Source organism: Channa argus, chromosome 14 (genome assembly GCF_033026475.1).
Source record: "Channa argus isolate prfri chromosome 14, Channa argus male v1.0, whole genome shotgun sequence".
Taxonomy (NCBI): domain Eukaryota; kingdom Metazoa; phylum Chordata; class Actinopteri; order Anabantiformes; family Channidae; genus Channa; species Channa argus.
Genome location: NC_090210.1, coordinates 10,210,996 through 10,231,117, shown reverse-complemented (window position 1 = coordinate 10,231,117; position 20,122 = coordinate 10,210,996). Strand labels below are relative to the sequence as shown.

General features: G+C 39.8%; 1 protein-coding gene across 10 annotated transcripts in view; it reads right to left on the bottom strand.

Moving 5' to 3' along the window:
- Positions 1–19,771, bottom strand: part of tnk2b (tyrosine kinase, non-receptor, 2b) — a 44,807-nt gene extending 25,036 nt beyond the window's left edge. For 3 of the 10 annotated variants that reach the window (XM_067475795.1, XM_067475802.1, XM_067475807.1), the window contains exons 1-3: positions 19,538–19,770; positions 13,604–13,844; positions 4,795–5,034 (exon numbers count right to left, since the gene is read on the bottom strand). In XM_067475795.1, the coding sequence (XP_067331896.1) occupies positions 4,795–4,875 (81 nt within the window). In that variant the 5' untranslated portion in view covers positions 4,876–5,034; positions 13,604–13,844; positions 19,538–19,770. Of the gene's footprint in view, positions 1–4,794; positions 5,889–13,603; positions 13,845–13,972; positions 14,109–19,537 lie in introns of those variants that run through there. The other 7 variants (XM_067475803.1, XM_067475808.1, XM_067475800.1 and 4 more) reach the window with 6 other exon arrangements.
- Positions 19,772–20,122: the final 351 nt, after the last annotated feature.

Here is a 20,122-nt window from a genome sequence, read left to right as displayed (position 1 = left end):
ACAGGTACCTTTGCACTTATAAGAATGTTGGAGATTCAGCCTTTTCCATTTATAAACCTCATTTGTGGAATAGCCTACCAGCAGGTATTTTGTCTTATTATATTTTAACATTTTAATTGTATAAATTAAAACAAAGACACACCTGCATGTAGACGACCACAAACACGTATACTGTTATTTAGACAACCCCAATTCCACAAAATTGGAAAGATGTGTAAAATGTAAATAAAAACAAAATGCAATGATTTGCAAATAAGATAAACAGCATATCAGATGTTAAAAATGAGACATTTTACAATTTCATGGAAACTATTAGCTCATGTTGAATGTGATGGCAGCAACATATTTTTAAAAAGTTGGAACAGGGTGATGTTTACCATTGTGTATTATCCACTCTTCTTTTAACAACTGTCTGTAAATGTTTGGGAAGTGAGGAGACCAGCTGATGAAGTTTAGGAGAGAAATATTCCATTCTTGTCTGACAGTCATGGGCCTTTGTTGCTGGATTTTTTTGTATTATGATGCACCAAATGTTTTCTATTGGTGAAAGGTCTGGATTGCAGGGATGCCAGTTCAGCATCCGGACTCGTCTCCTGTGAAGCCATGCTGTTGTGATGGATGCAGTATGTGGTTTAGCGTTGTCTTGCTGAAATGTGCAACGCCTTTACTGAAAGATGTCTGGTTGGGAGCATGTGTTGCTCTAAAACCTCTATTTAAGTTTCAGCATTGATGGTGCCATCTGACCACAGAGGAGTTTTCCATTTTGCCTCAGACCATTTTAAATGAGCTTGGAACAGAGAACACGGTGGCATTTCTGGATCATTTTCACATATGTTTTTTTCTTTGCCTGATACAACTTCAACTTACATTGGTGGATTGTACAATAAATTTGTTCATTGATTGTACAATAACTGTGTTCATTGATTCCTGGAAGTGTTCCCGGGCCCATTCAGTCCAGTGGAGAATCATGCCTGTTTTTGATACGGTGCCACCTGAGGGTCCAAAGATCACACTCCTCTAGTTTTGATCTTCAGCATTGTACCTTCCACCCAGAGATTCCTCCTGATTCACCGAATTTTTTGGGATGATACCATATGGTGTAGATGGAGGGATCTTCAAAGTCTTCACAATTTTACTTTAATGAACATATTTCTAAAATTGTTCCACACTTTTTTGGCACAGTTAAATAGATTGGCAGAGATATCTCTGCCAATCTTCACACTTGATAGGCTCTGCCTCTCTGAAATGCTCCTTTTATACAAAGTCATGTTACTAACCTGTTGCCATTTAACCTAATTAGTTGTCAAATGCTCCTCCGTTTGTTTTTCATTTGTGGCAATTACTTTTCCAGCCTTTTGTTGCCACTTTCCACCTTTTTTGAAATGTGTTGGTGCCATCAAATTCACAAGAGCTAAATATTTCAGAAATGGTAAGATTTCCCAGTTGTTTATGTTCTTTTGTGAATAAAATATGGTTTGATAAGATTTGCACATCATTGCATTCTGTTTTTATTTACATCTTCCACGCTTTTTTTTTGGAATTAGGGTTGTAAATGCCTTATTCTGAGTATGGTCAAAGCAATACTTAAAATGTACATGTTCTCACTGTTCATGACTATCAATGTGTGATTTGCAGCTCAGCTCAAAATGTATTTAAAGTGGTTTGTTTTTCATAGATGTTGAAATTTGTGTACATAAAACTATTACAGTGCAGTGCTTGACATGCCTGGTCCCTCACTTTCAATGCGGCAGCTAGTACAGGCCTGTTCAACTCACACAAACAGTATGAGTCACTGGCTGTACAACTGAAATATAAAAAGATGCTAATACTGTAAACACCCAAGTAAATGTCTGGCTGTGTAGACCGTATCAGCATTAATTGTCTTCGAATTAGTGACTCGCTGTTCAATAAGATTATGAAGAACAAAGCACTGTGTGCGGTCCGCATTAGTTCTGCAACACACATGCACACACACATTAAGCCTCATTCTGTAATTCGATGCTCACTGTACACACACACACACACGCACGCACGCACGAGCTCACATCGGCACATTCACACTGACGTACAGTGTTTGGAATTAAGATAGCTTAGTGGATACAGGTGGACATGCTGCCAATGCATTTCTAAAATAAGTCAATCTTTTGGTGGCAAAACAGCAATCTGTGGTTTGGTGACGGATGCCAAAAACTGGCAGAGCAGAGTGAAGGAGTAATAGAGCAAACATGATTAAGCCCTCCTACAACTCTGCAAGCAAAACACACACACACTCACTCTGTCTCTCTCTCTGAAGGAGGCCTGCATGCACAGACAGAGATGCGTCATTCCTGATCTCACAGATAGTAACCCTCTGCCAAAGTCTGGCTTTTAAGTTATCCTTAAATCCCTTCGCCCAACACCTCATCATTCACAGAGTCAGGAGAGGAGAGGCGCTGTGTGGTGGTGGGCGTCAACGTGAAGAAGAACTGACTGCGGGAATAAAAGGAGCTCTGGATAGAAACAAGCTGCTTCCAGGCCAACCCAGGAGATGTGTGTCGCCTTTTGTCGACAAAGGTTGTTTTGGTACTTTGGCCTAATATGCATAATGCCTGGAAACATACCCATCCTAAGCCATCCCCTCTCTGATCCCCTAAAGCTGGTTAAAGAGGGGAAAGGAGGGCGTTAGTGAAAAATGTCAGTCATATGTTGTCAGTGACATGCAGACAGTCAACAGAGTATAATCGAAAACACTAGCACAACACTTGTGGCTATAAGATTAATAGAGAACATTTATTCGTATGTCTACTACTGAAAAAGAAACAAAAACAGTACATATGCTGAACTACATCAAGGCAGCAAGAGTGAGAACTACATGTGTTTTAAAGATGGGCATAATGTTGATCTCCAATAATAATTTGCATATGAATGTCAAGGCACTTTGTTACCAGAACAAGACAGTTAATCTTTCTCTCAGAGTTTGTGAAGGAAAAAAGGAGGCTGCATAATGTGTGTTAGGGTTGTGTGCGTTTAGTCCAGAAAACCTCTGTATTGAGCACAAAGGTGCAGATGTCGAAAGAGACTGATCCGATTCAGCCGCCAGCAACGAGGACAGCTGAGTCCACTATCTAAACCCTGCTGTGGTGGCATTCAGACTTTTAACGCGCACAATTCAACATTCATAAACTGCAACTGTTGCACACAGCAACACTTTCCCCTCCAACCACTGTATTTTCTGTACCCATTCATTATTGGCAGGGTCATAGAGAGTCTATCGCAGCACATGCTGGAGCAGTGCCAGGAGGCCTTTTGGAATTTTGATTTTGGTACAAAACAAACCGTAAAAATATTTTCCAACAAAAAAATTTGTTCAGTATCAAAAATATGGCATGAAACCCAGAAAAAAAAAAAATCTAATCTTCACCAACGTTATCATTCTTATCATTTTGCAGCTCACACAATTCACACACGACCAGCCAGTCATCCACACAGTCATTATATTGATGTACTGGCTGATTATGTCTACAGTAATATAAAAACACAATCTTGATACAAATCCCTTTCATTTGTTTTACATTTAAATTGTGACCCAGTCACATAGTGAGTGAGACATTTCACAGCCGAAATAACTTGGACAAACGTTGCGGTAGGGACACAGTTTTAAAATGACTTAGAATCTACAGCATGTACCTTTATAATGAAATCTCTTGTTACTTAGCAGCTGATATATACATACATAATTTATTTTCAAAATGCTAATATTGGAGGAAATCTTATTGGTTTAGCTTTTCCATTGTTACACACACTTTGACAATGGCGGCCATGCAAACAAGAAGGGGGACCCTGCACAATCTGCTGTTTTAATGGGGCAAAATGTGCACAGTTCCAATCCAGCTGGAATGTGGAAAATGTAACTCTTCTCTCTGTCTGCATTCTGGCAGTGGGCTATCAAATGAAGACTTTAAAGAGATGAGAGAAAAGGATAAAGATGGGATTACTAAGCGGTACACACTAAAAGAAGCCCACAGCTGTCAGAACGTCACAGGTTTTGCAGAAGGATGTGGAGGTTTGAGGACTACGGTGTCGCGGAGCTCATTCAGCAGCACTTTATCAGTCCTCATGGGTTTGTATTCACAACTCAGCACACACAGGGGCTGGCCTAGTGTGTGTTGGCGAGGAGAGTTGTGCGTGGGGCTGGTTCTGTGTGACACATTAATGAGGGGCCATCTATGCTTTTTCACTGCATCCTGAAATTTTTAGTTGGCACTTTGTCTTTGTGAGAAAAGCACCAGTGTTACGTTAAACATTCACAATGGCCACTGTGACATGCCGACGTGTTTTCTGTGAAAACGGCAGGACTTATTTCAACTGATTATTCAGAGAATAACATACTGAGTATAATAGCGTACTGACCTGGTTTCCACTCGGTCATATTCTAACCTAGTTCATCACTAATACTATGCAAACTGACCTTAAAAATGTACTGAAATGTCACTAAGAAAAGGTGATGGCACCAGAAAAATCACCTGCCTGTAAACATAAACCAAAATGTACTTTTCATTTTTGGGTTAATGATGGAAACATGCATGGAAAAACACTAGAAAAGTGCATCCCTATACTGTAGCTCACATTGGTGTCACAATAGACAACAGCCTACCTCGGAAACCAAATATTACCTCAGCCCTCTTTGACACGGTCCAAAATACCTGAATACTTATTTTTGCGCTCACTGTTTATCTGTTTAAAGGCTCCACATTTGTCTGCAGTGGTGTGACAGGATGACTACTACTGTATAATCAAGGAAACTGTTAGGTCTACCTCTTCGTCATCATACGGCACACATTGATAGTCGGGCTCTGACGTCTCCTGCAACCTCTGGTATTCTGCTGTCTCCCCCATCGTGAGGCTCCCGCACTCGGCCAGTTCCTGCTCAGGATTTCTTGTCCTCAAAAATCCTTAAATGGCCACAGCCCCAGTCAGTGTGTAACCCACACACTCAGTTGGTCAGTCAGTGCGCTTCGAGGTCTGTGCTGTCGTTAGGAAGACGAGTACAGCATCCTGCATGTCAGTGACATTACAGTATTGCATTATTTCCAGTATCTTAGCACAATAATGTATTTCTATTCATTTAACTATGGTGTCACTGTATACAACCTCCACCGTCTGCATTATTTATGTTGAGTCAGCATTTGTTAAAAAACGGCTAGGCAGTCAGTCACATTTTCCCACAGAGGTAACAGGCTTATTCTTCAGGGAAAAAATCTGCATTTTTTTGTTTTTTTTAAAAAGGGATACATTTGTGTCAGTGGCTTGAAGCATCCAAGCAGGTAAAATAATTATTCCATTAATGATTATTGTTCATAAAGACAAGGAAATCCCTTCTGTTGGTCGTCTGTTGAACTGCTGCAGTTACGATGGAGCGCAGGGATGATGCAGCCAAGGTGTGGCAATGGAGGTGACAAACCGGCAGGCTCCATTTCTGTTGGCTCATCTCACACCACGGTAATGAACTCTCCCCTCAATCTCGCTCCATCTCCGCTCTCGCTCTCCCCCCCTCTTTCTCTCAGATCGCTCTTGTTCAGCCTTAGTGCTTACGCATGCATTGCATATCCAGCGATGCCTGGCTCTCCTTTTCTATTTTGGTGCCCCAGGCATTGCTCCAGTCAGCTCACCTCTTCTCACTCACCGCCAGGAGTGAAATATCACAACAGCGAAGGGCAGATATCATTCAGGAAATGCTTTTCATTTTGTCAATGCCTAATCCTACACTGTTTGTTTTTCCCCTCCTCTCCTACTTTCAGTCCGTCACCCTCTAACCCACTTTACACACCCCGTCACCAGATTTTTTTTTTTTTTTCCATTTTAGCCCGGCTCAATGATTTGGTGAGTGGTCGCCTCCTCTATTACCGTGGCAACATCAACCCATCCCACCCACTCCCCACTCTCCTGTGGTTTTTAGTCACAGCCGTCCAGTCAGCGGTGGTCCTAACAACAGCAGCCAATGCCAGCTCGGCAGGCTGACAGGAGAGGGAGGGGGAGGTGAGAGAAGGGCGAGAGGCGGGGGAGCCCTAATGAGGAGAGTTAATCTCCCCTCTGAGAAGGAGAAAAACACGACCATGCTGCTTTGCAGGTGCATGTCAAAAGCACCTCTCCATTATTCAGGCCATCTGGATCCTCGCTAAGTAGACATCTGGATGCAGGGAAAATAGAATAAAAGAACAATGTGTGCGTGTGTGCATGCGTGTGTAAGAGACAGATAGACAGACAAAGACATGACTTCAAGGTCTGTACGAAGTTGCAGTCACAGTGATGCCACAGAGTGAATGACAGCAGGGCACAGTGCTCACTGACTCACTGATGCATTTTCTTCTCTACATCTCCTCTTGTTTGTGCCTTTCCTCCTGATCCCCACCATTTCTTTCCTCTCTCTCTCTCTCTAGCTCAGAGTTCATTCCAGTCCCGTCCAGGCCGGTTATTCACAGCCCACTAAGCAATATTCATTTTTTGTGCTCATTCCTATGCCTCTCCTTTGCTCTGTTGCTGAATCTGATTCAGTGGAGGCCATCTGTCACACGAGAATGTAACGCAATATGACATGACACATTTACACAAAAACACAAAGACTGTGCTTGTATGCAAACAAGGCAGACACCTGCATTTCTGCAATTTCCACCGTTTATACAGTATCTACTTTGTAGGTTTTCACAATCATACAAAGCAACCAGCAGTCTCCTGTAAGACAAACTACCTTTGTGAAGGTGTTTAAGAACTGGTTTGGACATTGAGCATAGCCACACAAACCAACAACACCACCAGTATACAGTACACTATTTAACACTACACTTACAGACACAAGATTTACAAGACGAGGACAAAGGTTACAAAGAGCAACACAGCAGAAAGATGAGTGCTAGGGAGAGACATGTTTTCCGATTGAGGCCATGACAAATGGAGCAGAGCTGTGCTCCAGTGTCATGTGGGGCCACGGCTGCTCAAAGCCTCTCTGTGATGACAGTAACATCCTACATTGGGACCGATGCGATCATGTTTTTTTGGTACATATTTCTACTGCATTGTGAATTTAAGCCCGATCGCCTTTTCTAAAATCATGGAGCAATTTTTCAGTAAAAAAATGTTTTCTCTAAATATGAGAACAATATGGAGTAACGTATGTCAACATGTTCCTGACTCAGGGAGATTCCTTCTTTTGTACATCTTACAAACATCCTTGCATTAAGATCTGTTTGGGTCACCTCATGGTTCTAAAGACTCCTCCTGCTGATAAACTAATAAACCATTTAGCAACAGCTTTTTCAACCAATTCATATTATTTAGTTTTACTTTTTTCATACACAATACATCTTTTAGTTTCATGTCTTATTTGGTGCTTTGTGTCCTTTTTCACAACCAATGTAATATAATATAATAATGACCATAATTGTGTTTATTTTTATCATTAAAACAATTTTGATTACTTCGAACCCTGTCTGTCTTCCTAACAAGCCATATTTGATAAACTCTCCTCCAAAAACCTGAAAAACCCCTTTTACAACCAAATGCTGGGGCTGCAACCTTTCACCTCTGAATGTTGGTCAGCCATCTTGCATCAGAGGTAAGGTAAAGCTGAGCCTGTTAAAACATGTACCGTAAACGCCTTCTCTGTTCCTGTGATGAAGCCCAAGCAGAAGCAGAGCAGACAGGCTGTGGGTGTAGCAGCACAGTGTTCCCAGCCCAAACATCGACACAGGCTGTTAAAGCACTCCCTTTAACAGACCCTTTGTAGTCCTTAAAGACTAAAAAGACTGCGACTCCTGGCTCCCTCCTGTGTCTTTACGACTGTTGGTGGGTAGACCACCGGCTCTGGGGACAGCAGTAAGCTATTCAACAGAAGCTGGATGAAATCCCTTATGTCTACTCGGATGTGGAGCTCACAGGGTGGAAATATAATCAGGGTCGTAAGCGGACAGAGGTGGTGTTGGTGTTCTTCCTGTGTGTGTGCGTGTGTGTGCATGCATGCGCTGCAGAAACTATGACCATTCCTTTGGAACTTCAAATAGCAATATATTAATGTATATCTTGACCAATGGGTAAGGGTTAAAAACATCCATCAGACGATCTGTAGTTAATTTACTTTCTACATTTTTTCAATAACAGATTAATCATTTTCAATATGTCCATAATGATGTCTTGAGATTGATGTCTAAATATAACCTGTCACTTTTGATGGACAGTATATTTTTTCATATTACAGACCAATTTGCTTAAAGTAAATAGTCAATGGATAATTTCTAAACTAAAAAAGACAAAAAGTTAATGAATAAGAAACACTGTTTATATACAGTGTATTACACACACACACACACACACACACACACACACAGTTCAGAATTGCACTTGGAGAGTTTTGGATCTTATAACAAGTACAGGGAATAAGTCAAAATAAATGATATAGCTAACAGGTAACCGATAATCAGATTTACATTTCTACATTTTAAATTCACAATGATTTACACTACAGAAATAAAAGAAAATTTTACTTAAAAAAAAAATAAAAATCAATCAATCACATTAATAAAAAACTGATAATGCTGAGATTTTGTTACTGACAACACTGGGTTTTACACTCCCCATGCTGCATAACGCATTTTTCATTTGATTTGGTAAATGGCTCTTTCACACTACACTGTACTACACTTTACCTGGTAGTCATCAAATCCAGCCCAACACAAAAACCATCATCATCAGAGTTATTGTCTCTTTATAGAAAACCCTTTCACCTGAACTCTGAGAGCTCGTTACATGTCAGCACTATATCAAGTCTTGTCAACCCAATCTGTACATCCACTAATTATATGCATTCTTTAAAATTATTTGGAAAAATTTATTGATAAAAGGAAAACTACTAATTCTAAATATAACTGAGAGGTTAAACCAAACTGATGTTTTGAAGTTATATGAAAAGTTTATTGAAATATAGTGGAATAAATAAATATAATAAATATGGTACAGACCTGCTTTTGCTGGGACTCAACCTAAATCCACTTCACAATTAATTTGGATCCGCAACACCAAGTACATTTTAGCTATGTAAGAGAAATATTTCTAAACTCCCTATTTATGGTCATAGATCAAATTTGTTGACTTTAAGAGATGACTTCACTTCAGTAATGGTAAAAAAAAAAACGGCACACATGCCACTAGATGAGTCACTACTCTACAATACAAGAAGAGTCATTAAGACTGACCCACAGCTCTACTGTTTCACTGAGGCCAGTGTTCCTGAGAAAATGTTGATTTTGTAAATGAGTCAGTGGCCTGTGAGGAAGCTGATGTACCTGTGGTTAGGGTGTGGGCTGTGAAGAAATGCTTCGGTCGTATTTTCAGCATTTCTCTGCCTTCAACTTAAACAATCAACAGTGAGAAGAACAGCTGACTTTTGATTTACGTGCTTTCATTGAAGTCTATATCTTTTCTTTCCCAAATCCTTTCCACATGCTGGAAAACCTCAATATGGTTTTCAAGTACTGACTTGACATTGCTGTTTTCTTGTTTCTAGACAATACAATGAATCAGAAAGTGGTTAAACACACACAAAAAAACTTTTCGTCACTGTTGAAGTTTTGCTAGTGGGTTTATGGCATTTGTAACATGAATAAGAAAAGCACCAGCCAGCTCTTTTAAAGGTTTAGTTTGTGATTGAAAATTTTAGCAATTGTGCCTTTCACATTTATTTGGGCCACACTTCTCTTGGCCCAGAGGTCAACACACCAAGCATGAACCACAACGAATCTGATATGAACCATTTTTTGCATGCCATTCCTCGCTGCTCTCTCCTCATTTCTGATCATCTCTCTGCTGGTATAAGTATTTAAAAAGGGCCCCCATGGTTTAGGCAGAAGTCAGCAATTAGCGCCAGTTTTCCCCAGCGAAGATGCAGACTGCAGGCACAAATTCGTTTTTGATCATCCCCCAAAAAAAAAAGTAAAAAAAAAAAAAAAAAAAAAAACGAACATTTTGCTTTGGCTGGGGACACATATTTTCAGTTAAGGACCACATTTGTCCTAAATGCCACTATTTGCCTACCACTGGCTCGGGGGCTAAAATACTGATCATGAACAGCAACATTCCTAGTTAATTTCCAGCTGGTAACCATTGTCTCCATCTCTTCCTGCCTCATTTTCTGATCCCCAAAATGCTAGACAACAGCTTGGTTTCCAGTAAGATGGACAACTAAAACAAGATGGAGATCATTTTCTATGTTACTGAGAAGCAGCATTGGATTTGTATTTTTTCCTCAAGGCTACATTATGCTGTCCAGTGTCAACATAATATGGTAACATACCCGATCCAAAAATCGCACATAAACAGCTACACATTTAATATAAATAATCTATTAATCTATTCTTCAATAATAAGGAAATGTAACTGACTGCCCTGGAAAAAGATGGTGAGCAGACATATTCTCCTACTGCATGTGGATTAATAGTACTGTAAAGTATCACTGCAGTAAAGAAATCCATGTACAGCTTTGAAGCCATAAGCCCAAAACTGTAAACTTAAAAACTGTGTTGTTAAATGATGCCAGGATCCTGGAATTAGAGTTGGGCACAATTCAAACCTCTTAATGACTTCCATTTACTGTCAAACATGAAATGTGTCAGCCTGAGTTGTCAGGAGAAACATTATCCTTAGCAAATCCCCCCTTATCACCCCTTTTCGCAGAAAGATTTCCACTTCGATGAATCTAAGAGGAACAGGCACGCTCAACAAATCTACTGTGGACAGAAGTGTGTGTGAGAGAGATGAAGGGACAAAGAGAAAATACATGTGTGTTGGTCCAAATGTGACACAGCGAGAGATAAATAGAGCTCTATGTTATATAATCCTCAGCTCTCATGCTGTCTTTGTACAGTGTTGAAGGGCGTGCGAGTGTGTGGTGTTGGCTTTCCTCTGTCCCTGCATGCTAAACAGCTGGGATTTAAGGGAACGATCTAAAGCTTGGCGGGGCAACACTGAGCTGTGTAGGGTGGCAGGGGACATTATTAGAGGACAGAAGGAGGGGATGAGGGTCTCACTTAATCTGTGTGCGGGTTGGTGCCAAGGTCGCAGGTGATGAGGTATGCAAATCATCAGAAACTAAAGCTCTCAATGTGCCACTGCCATCTGAATCACGCCAAGGGCTGGCTGTGTGTATGTGTGGTGACATTGAAGTGACACTGAACATACTAACTCATTCACACTCGCAGCTCGCGTGCAAACCCTGCTGTCCCAAAATCACGAACCAATTTTAAAATGCATGTTACCATCCGCAGCTGGGTGATATCAACTGTCAGAGCATTGTTATTGGGATCATAGGAATAGTTCGCGATTTGTCAGTTTATTAGGTGCCCCCGGTTAAAACTAATACGGCAGTCCTGCCATAAATTATTCCTTTCATGAAGTTAACAGAGGTGTTGATTCACCTGTATGGTCATGGTTGGAAGATGCATTTTGTGGTGCTGTTGATTTGTAATTATATTATAATAAGTTCAAATGCAGCCACAAACTACATCTTCCAAAATGACCATACAGTTGAATCAATACATTTTAAAACACAGTGAACAAAACTTGAACATTCTAAACTTCAACAAAAAAGGATTTATTGCAGAACTGTTCTCTAGGTGTTTGCTATTATAATGTATCCCTCTGACCACATGGGGGCAGCCTGAGGCAGTTTGCAGACAGTAGCTTTAAATGTAGTTTTTAGGTAGGTGTACAGTAGCTATCATTCAATTGTATTTCTTTAAAGAAGCAATAACAGAAAAGAAACAGTTGATGAATTCATAATTTCATTTCTATATAGTCTGATGAACTAACAGCACAGAACAAACTGTTCACATATAAGATTCTATCAAACACACACCACAGCCAGCATTTGAAATCATATTGGAAACACAATAAACTGATGACAGATTAGATGCTAAGAATTCTGTCAAATTAGATTATTCCATTACCAATAGGAAGAATAATTGCAACTGGTCAGATAAGATGTTTATCTTTTAATGGAAAATCAGAATGTGAATTTAAACTATTTAATCACAAGACGATCTAGGATCAGTGCACTACCTAAAGAAAAACAAGAGCTAATGGTGAAAGGAGGTGTGCGACAACTGATGAGTAAGCAGAGCAGAGCAGCAGGGGGGTATGGAGCAACAGCCGGAGGCAAGTCCAGGGTTAAAATAACACTGTTCTCTCTCTCACACTCACACACACTCTACCAGAGGCACCCTTTCCTCCAAGTTCTCCTCTGTCAGTCTGGGCCCCTGAGGCCCTCCAAGTATTCAGAGACACTCTCCACAAAAAGCACACACAACTTGCTGCTGCTATTCTGGGAACTTCCTCTCTGATGCACCTTTCCCTTGTAGTTAATTCTCTGCATCCTCATACTGTCTCTCTCTCTCTGTCCACCTTTCCCAACTTCACCTGTTATTGAAATCCTAAATAACAACTAACTGAACCACTAGTTTTATTGAGATCATGGCCATAATGGCAAAAATGTTCCTGCCCTGGTATCCTAATGTAAAACTACTTTTGTTACAAGTCCTACATTTCTTATTTCAAACACATAAAGGTGTGCTCAAAGTACACAAAAATAATTCTATTATTATAGTATTTATTTAGTTTATAAGCAGAATGTAGTGTAGTTGATTGTAGCATACATGCAAAAGAGTACTCACAAATAAGTTATATACCTCAAGCTAGTCCTTCATATACCATTTTTATCATACTACTTACCAAACTCTTTATTCAAACTGTAAAACTTACAATCAAATGTTTAAAATAGACAACATTCATTCATCGGTGTGCTGTCTCACAAAACAAAAGCATATGCTAAGTGTCAGCAAGTGCACCCACTCCCACAACGTCATGCTGGCACAATGCACAACCATTACACACACACACACACACACACACACACACACACACACACACACACAGTCCCTCTTCACTCCATCTCACACTCGATTATTCTTCCTCTTTGTACTTAGGCTTGCAGACACCTGTTTGGGAGTGTCTGGCTGGCCTGCATCCTGTGTGTGGGTCTGTTTAGGCCTGAGGAACAGGAACGGGGTTTCTATTAAATCCACCAGTTTGACTTTCACTTCCTCCTCCTACTCTACATCATTAGCTAAGAATTTTTACATGGTGACTGTGTCCTGCAAAAAGAAAACAAAAAATCACTAACAAAACTGGTGCTCTTTGGACACACAACCATGAACTGGGTGAAACAGGAAATGATACACCACATCCATCCTCTGTTTTTCAGTTTGTCTCTAGAAGTAAACATTCTTTCTGGTATTCTATCTTTACCTCACACACTTGAAAATCACCCCTTGTAAATGCTTCTCTGCATTTTAAAAGGTGAATAGTTCCCATTCAGACATACATTTGGAAGTTTGTGGACCGTACTGCTCTTAGCAAAGCAGAGTCACTATTTGGCATGATCTTATGTCTGCAAAGCTCTCAGACAAAATAAAATACGGACAGGGCACCAACACATTTAACTCAGAAGTGAAACATAAAGTACGCTTGCCTAAGACACCGGATGCACACAATAATGCGCAGAAAATGCACACAATCATCTTACCTGCAATATTTGAGCCAAAGAAACCTGTTTTTTTTTTCCTGAAGTTCACTGTGACACTGCAGATCGTCCTCTCAGGTTAAGGACAGAAAGTCAACCACATGTAGACATGGTCCTCTGTCCATTGAGATAAGATTTCGCCCAGCTACAACTCCATGGCACTGCAAGGACAGCAAATGCTCAAATGATTTCATCTCGATCCATTGGTAAACACAAACCCAGGAGTGTGTGTTGCAGGAACTGTCTGAAAAACCAACAAAGCAAAAAAAAGTATTGTCACATTATAGTCTGATGCAGAATTGCAATATTGTTGCCTTACATAAAGCATCATAGACAGTCCTGGGGCAACAACCCTGAATATTGAGAGCTTGCCTTAGCACTTGTAGTTGCAGATCTGTTGTATTTTCTGTAAAGATGATATTATCACACAGAGAAACTCTTAAAAGCACTGTGTCTCCGCTTCCTTGGGTTACTGAAAGTGAGCAGCACCCACGTGTCTTTGTGCACACGCAGAGAGATCTAATATTGTGATGAGAGGAGGAGTCAATGCCATGGCCATGGAGAGGTTTAGAGGGTTTCAAGAGCACTGTCATGGAGGCCCCCCTGAGACACACACATTATTTGTTCTTTTGGACATGACAGCAGTTCTTACTAGAAAACAAAACTGAAAGGTGAAACAGGATCAGAAGATCAATACATCAAGCTTTGTCTACTGAGAGACACAAAAGCAACTTCACTGATTCGGATTTTGCTTAAAAGAGTCCAATCAGCAAAAGCAGTGTCCAATTAAGTGATCTCAGAACCACGCTGTCTGCAGCCATCATAAACCCACTCAAACAGTACACACGACCAAATAGAGCGCTGGCAAACACCTGCACTGAGTTAACCACAAAAATTAGTAACTCTTATAACATTACCATTGCAAAACTGAAAAGTGTTGTGGTGATAGTTATGATGACTGTACTACCATCATTTCAGATCAAATTTAAAATCTGACTGACACAATTTGATAGGAATCCCAGTTTCGTGGAAACAGTTTAAAGTTCAGTAAGTGCAAATCTACGTATGGCACTTTGGCCTCCTCAATCAATAACCTATAATAAGGTACTACCGGAAGCGGCTTCAGGTTTTTGATATGAATAAACTTGATATTTTTCCAAGCCAGGTCTGGGGGATGGGGAAGGAATGCCTCAGGGCCCCTGAGCAGGAGAGGGCAATATGAATGAATCAATGCAATTCATACAGACACATGAGGACACAGTCCACCCACCACCTCGTAAAGTAGCTGACTGGAGGCTACAGTGTCAGAGGAGAAGCTCACAACAGGGAGACACACCAAGCTATTCTTCCTCCCTGCATACACTCCACAAAAGAATCCATTGTGTGTGTGTGTGTGTGTGTGTGTGTGTGTAAGCAGACGTATGTAACTGTGACACAAACTTGTGGGACAGTAACACAGACTTGTCATATACAAGCTGAAAGGCATAAATTATAAAGAAACACACAAACACACACAGCATTCTGTCAACTTTGAAGTGACAAACATCCCAGGGACATAATTTATCGACGTGCACCATTCATCCATTAGTAGCGGAAGCCACATGGTTTTTCTCCTGATAACAATCTGCAACATGCCAGAGGATTGCATCACACATCCTCAGCAGATTTTACATTTCTGTTATGCAACACTGTCAGAGGAGGGAACAGGGAGGAGAGGGTAGTTTATGGCTGCTGCCCCCACCCTGGCACATAAAAGGCACACAAACACCACCCAGTCACTAGAGCATAAGAAAGACCAAAAAAAAAGCTACGTGCACAAAACCAAGCACAGAGGTAACACTAAATGCACAAGGCACAGCAACTACCAGCATAAACAGCGTTTTACTAATTTAATTTACTAATAAGAATGAATGTGTTCCATTGACTCCATGTGTTAAGGCTTTACTATGGCAATAATTTGTACCATGAATGACATTTATGACCACATGTCTTAAAAACTATTGAAATTTTAATTTTTATTTGTATTTAGTGCCAATTATCAGTTTCTGAGCATGCAGATGCTAACATTAAGGTTAAAGCACATCCTCACTCGGCCACAAACATGGCTGTAGAACCTTGTTTTATGCATTATTTTCTTTCTTCTGTTGAATCCATAAAGAAATGTTTGTGCACATTAATTACAGTACGATCAGTGTGGGTTATTGGACGGGTGCTCCAAGGTTATTGTTGGCTAATGGCTGCCTGCAGCTATAAATGTACTCTTATAATATAGGTACAATAATAAATACAATGTCTTCAAATGTAATATTTTTTTGATCAATAAACAGCTCAACTGATGACCAGTTTTTAATGGTTACTGGTGTTCAAAAAACCAAACAAAACAAAACTCATGAGGCTGAATAGAACGTCTACATCTATTATTGTTTCCACTGCAGAGTCACTGCTGATTCATGAACTCCACGGCCAACAGAAAAGCCTTTCATTCATGCTGATTCCCCCAAATGATGAAGTCAACATGCACACTGCTCACCAAAAGGAGTGTTTTGAATTCCATTATATAGGTTTACCAGGACCTCGTAAACAGTGCCAAAAGGTCTCCATGACACTCATGCCACTACTAACCGTGGATCCAGTTTTATCAACAAGTGCTGTATAAGAACATATATCAGCTACTAAGACACCAGCTCAACCACAGAATAAAACTACAACCAAAGGCTAAAAAAAGTGGAAAGAAACTGTATAAGAAAGAATTTAATCAAACGGTTGCAAATCCTGAATGACACTGATCATAATCATACATGATCATGCTAAACTATGCAGTTAATAAAAGACACCTCTCTTCCAGGAAAACATCTTGGCATTGACCATCTCAATTATCTTCTCCCCGACCGTCAATCTTAATTACTTAGTTGCAGTATAAAATAAAGCTTGAATTGCTCTGAGTCATCAAGTCATCATTTTAACCGTACAGGAAAGTGGTGCAACACTCAAACATGCTGCAGCATCCTATTCAAACATAATTTTCAAAGACTCAATTACTACACTATTTTTTAGCAAGAAGCATTTTGCATCCATTTTGATACATACAGCATTACACCTATAACTACATAGATCACGTACAGCTATTTCTTTTCTGCCACTGTGGCATGATTACTTGAAGAACAGAATTTACCTACCAGTTGTGTCAGCATTCTTTAAATGTGAAGCTAAATCTTTAAAGCTTACTATCAATTCAGCCTAAAATTGAATATTGAACAATAATAATTTAAAACTTCACATTTTCCATATACTACGTCAGTATAAAAGTAGTTTTAAACAAGATAGTAATACAAAATAAAATACAAAAAAGTCTGATCCGATTACGGGGAGCAAAGCTTTCACATCAGTCTTAATCAAAGGTCCTATTGTTTCACTTGTGATAAAACCTTAAATTATGCTACAAATTGGGCTATTGCCGAGTAATGACACTGACTGAATATGAAAATGTGATAAAGAAAAAGTGTTATGAGTAAAACTGCTTTGCAAATTCAAAATATTTAACAAACAAAACAGGTTCAATACGTATGTGTCCATGTCTCGAGCGTGCAGGTAAACCTGATTAAAAAATACATAATCTACTGTTGACCCCTTATATGAATCATAAGGTAAGTAAAAATGTCTCATGTGTATTTGTCCCAAAAGCAGTCTTCAGTTAGTAGAGTATGACTGGATGTTTTGCATTATGCCACAGGACTTCCACCCTCATCCTACTGGTTTAGTAACTAACAGAATGTTGTGCAAGTATAGGAGCTAAATTCTTCCAAAGAATACAATACAAATCAAAACAGCTGAGATAAAACAAACTTGTTTCTAAAAGAGGTGGGCTATCATTTTAACATAAGTCGATGCTTGAATTAGAATCATTGTAAAAACAGTCACGATCCATTGAAAGCCGTTTGTTCATATCCACCGTAAATGACCCTGATTTATATTCACAAGCTACTGCCTGTAAAAAGTGGAAGATGTTTTAGCCAAATCTATCATTATGTGAAGGGTCAGGGCTTGGGTAAGATATATATACACAAACTCATACTCTCTTCTACTGACTGAACAGCAGTATATATCTTTCTACACAACTCTTAGACCCCCAAGTTAGGACTCATCTGGGAATATATTGAACTATGTATATTCATATTTCCAAATCATTACAACCATAATTGTGGTTAAGAATTTATTGTCTCACTCAAAGTCGGTACTTTACAGAAGCATGATTCCAGTCAGTTGCATCCTGAACTTTTATTATATCCAATAATCTTCTAACTGAATATTTATGTTCTGTTTTACAGTTGATATTTGAGGAAAATGCCCAAACTTTCTGATTAGAGCTGCTTAGTTTACAATGACAGTAAACTATTTCACTACTGATCAGACAAGTGACACTATGAGAAGTTGTTGACTAAATAAATTGTAATTTAATTAATACCTACAGTCCTAGCTGATTGCTATATTGTGTTAGACTTAGCCTTAACCTCACTTAGCCTAGATTTATCATGCAAACATTAAATGTTTTAGCTTGCAGTGGCCAGCATTTGTACAAAACTTGCCTGGACTTTACCCCATAACAGGACAGAGTTGATTTTACAGTCAAACACCAGCAACCATTACAATACAAATAAAATAATGTGTTATGTGCAAATGGCTTACGTAATGTTACACATAAAACTAGAGCACTCCTCATAGATCTACAGATAATGATTATTACGGCAAGCTCGGCGTGTGTGTGTGTGTGTGTGTGTGTGTGTGTGTGTGTGTGTGTGTGTGTGTGTGTGTGTGTGTGATAGCACAGAAAAGGATAAAGAGTTTCTCTTTTGAGGAACATAAAATAGAGTACCAGCAGCTGCTACCAATCCTAGTGCTTGTTGTAACTCATGAGGATGAGTATGTGAGTGTCTGTTTTGTGGGATTTAGGGAGGTTGGGCCCAGCTGAGCTTAAATTTGCAGACCGGAGAGCTTTGTTCTGCTGCCCTCAGGCCTAGTATCTCACACCAGGTGTGTCTGTCAGGTGTGTGTGTGTGTGTAAGTGAGAAAGAGAGAGATTAAAGATATGGAGCCATGCAGAATAATAAAATATAAAATGATATGCTGATCTTATTAAATTTACAACAACTAAAAAAAACTCAGAATATGCATTTATTCTTGTGGTCTCTTTAATGGTCAAGTGTGATGAAAACTCAAAAAAAAATACATAAGTAGCTTGGATGCATAAGCTACTTATGCTAGTCGTATTTATACCGTTCGCAAAAGGAGAAACAGGCAAAGTACTTTGACATGTCAGGTTTTGCAGCTAAAGTTATATGTGACATTTTTTTCATTTCACAGCATTTTGAAGAATAGTAGTAAAAGCACAGGTGTGACTAAGAGAAGCAACACTGGTGGAGCCAGCAATGCCAGGACCTTAAAACCAAAGCAGCTAATTGGTATTCAGCCATTAATATTTTTTTATATTTGCATCCTATTTTGTTTGTTTTAGTGGGCCAGGTTAAAAAGTCTTCCCTGAGGAAAAAAACATTTAAAAAAAAAAAACTTTGAAATGACTAAAACTCAAAATATTGAAACCTGGGGGACCTGCTGGTCAGGGGACCCTGAGACACGTGTACTGTGCTTCGCAACTACTTCACGCCAAGGTTCTACGGCTAGTGTGAGCTCCATCAGTGCCTACGGTTGTTTAACAAAGCGCTGTGGCTGTGCTTAACAAGAGGCAGTGACAGCAGCTCTCACCTGTTGGCTCCTTCCCGCCATGCACCTCATCAACTAGCATAGCACTGTGCCCCTGTGACAGGTGGTTATCCCACATATTGATAGTTGGAGTCTTAACTTTAGCATGCAGAGCCAACATTTTGGCACAGAAACGACTGGATGCAGCGTGTTCATATTCCTCTTTACTGTGAGTGCGCCTACCTGTCGCTCGCAGCTCCCGTCACCTGCTGTCACCTCCTGTTCCGGTACGTTTGGCCGCTTTCAATTAACCGGCTACAAGTTCACATCTCTGACCCCTTCAGGGCTTCGATCGCGACGTGAGTGAAGATGAAACTGAATCGAAGTGGCACCAGTGTCTGCTGAATGGTACTTGCACTGCAGTACTGCCCGAAAACACACTCGTAGTTTGAGCACTTAGGCTGCTGGCGTCAGGGGCTTTGTGCAACACAAAGATCGTCTGTGGAACTCAGGATGGATCACTCTATTCGAAGAAAACAAACTGGACTTAGCTGCAAACGAAGTTACTAAATATCGGATTTTTATATTATTAATAATAGTAGTAGTATTAGAAGTTGTTGTTAAAAAAGAGGAGGGGGGGCATGCAGAAAAGATAATTGTACAGCTAAAATAGAAAACCAAATGTAGTTTTTTTATGTAAACCTAAGTATATACATTTAATTATATTTTAACCCATAAGTAACTATAGTAAGTATTGTAAACAACTATAGTTTAAAGTAAAACTACCGGATGTTATTCTTGTGTTTATGTACATCACTGGTCACATAA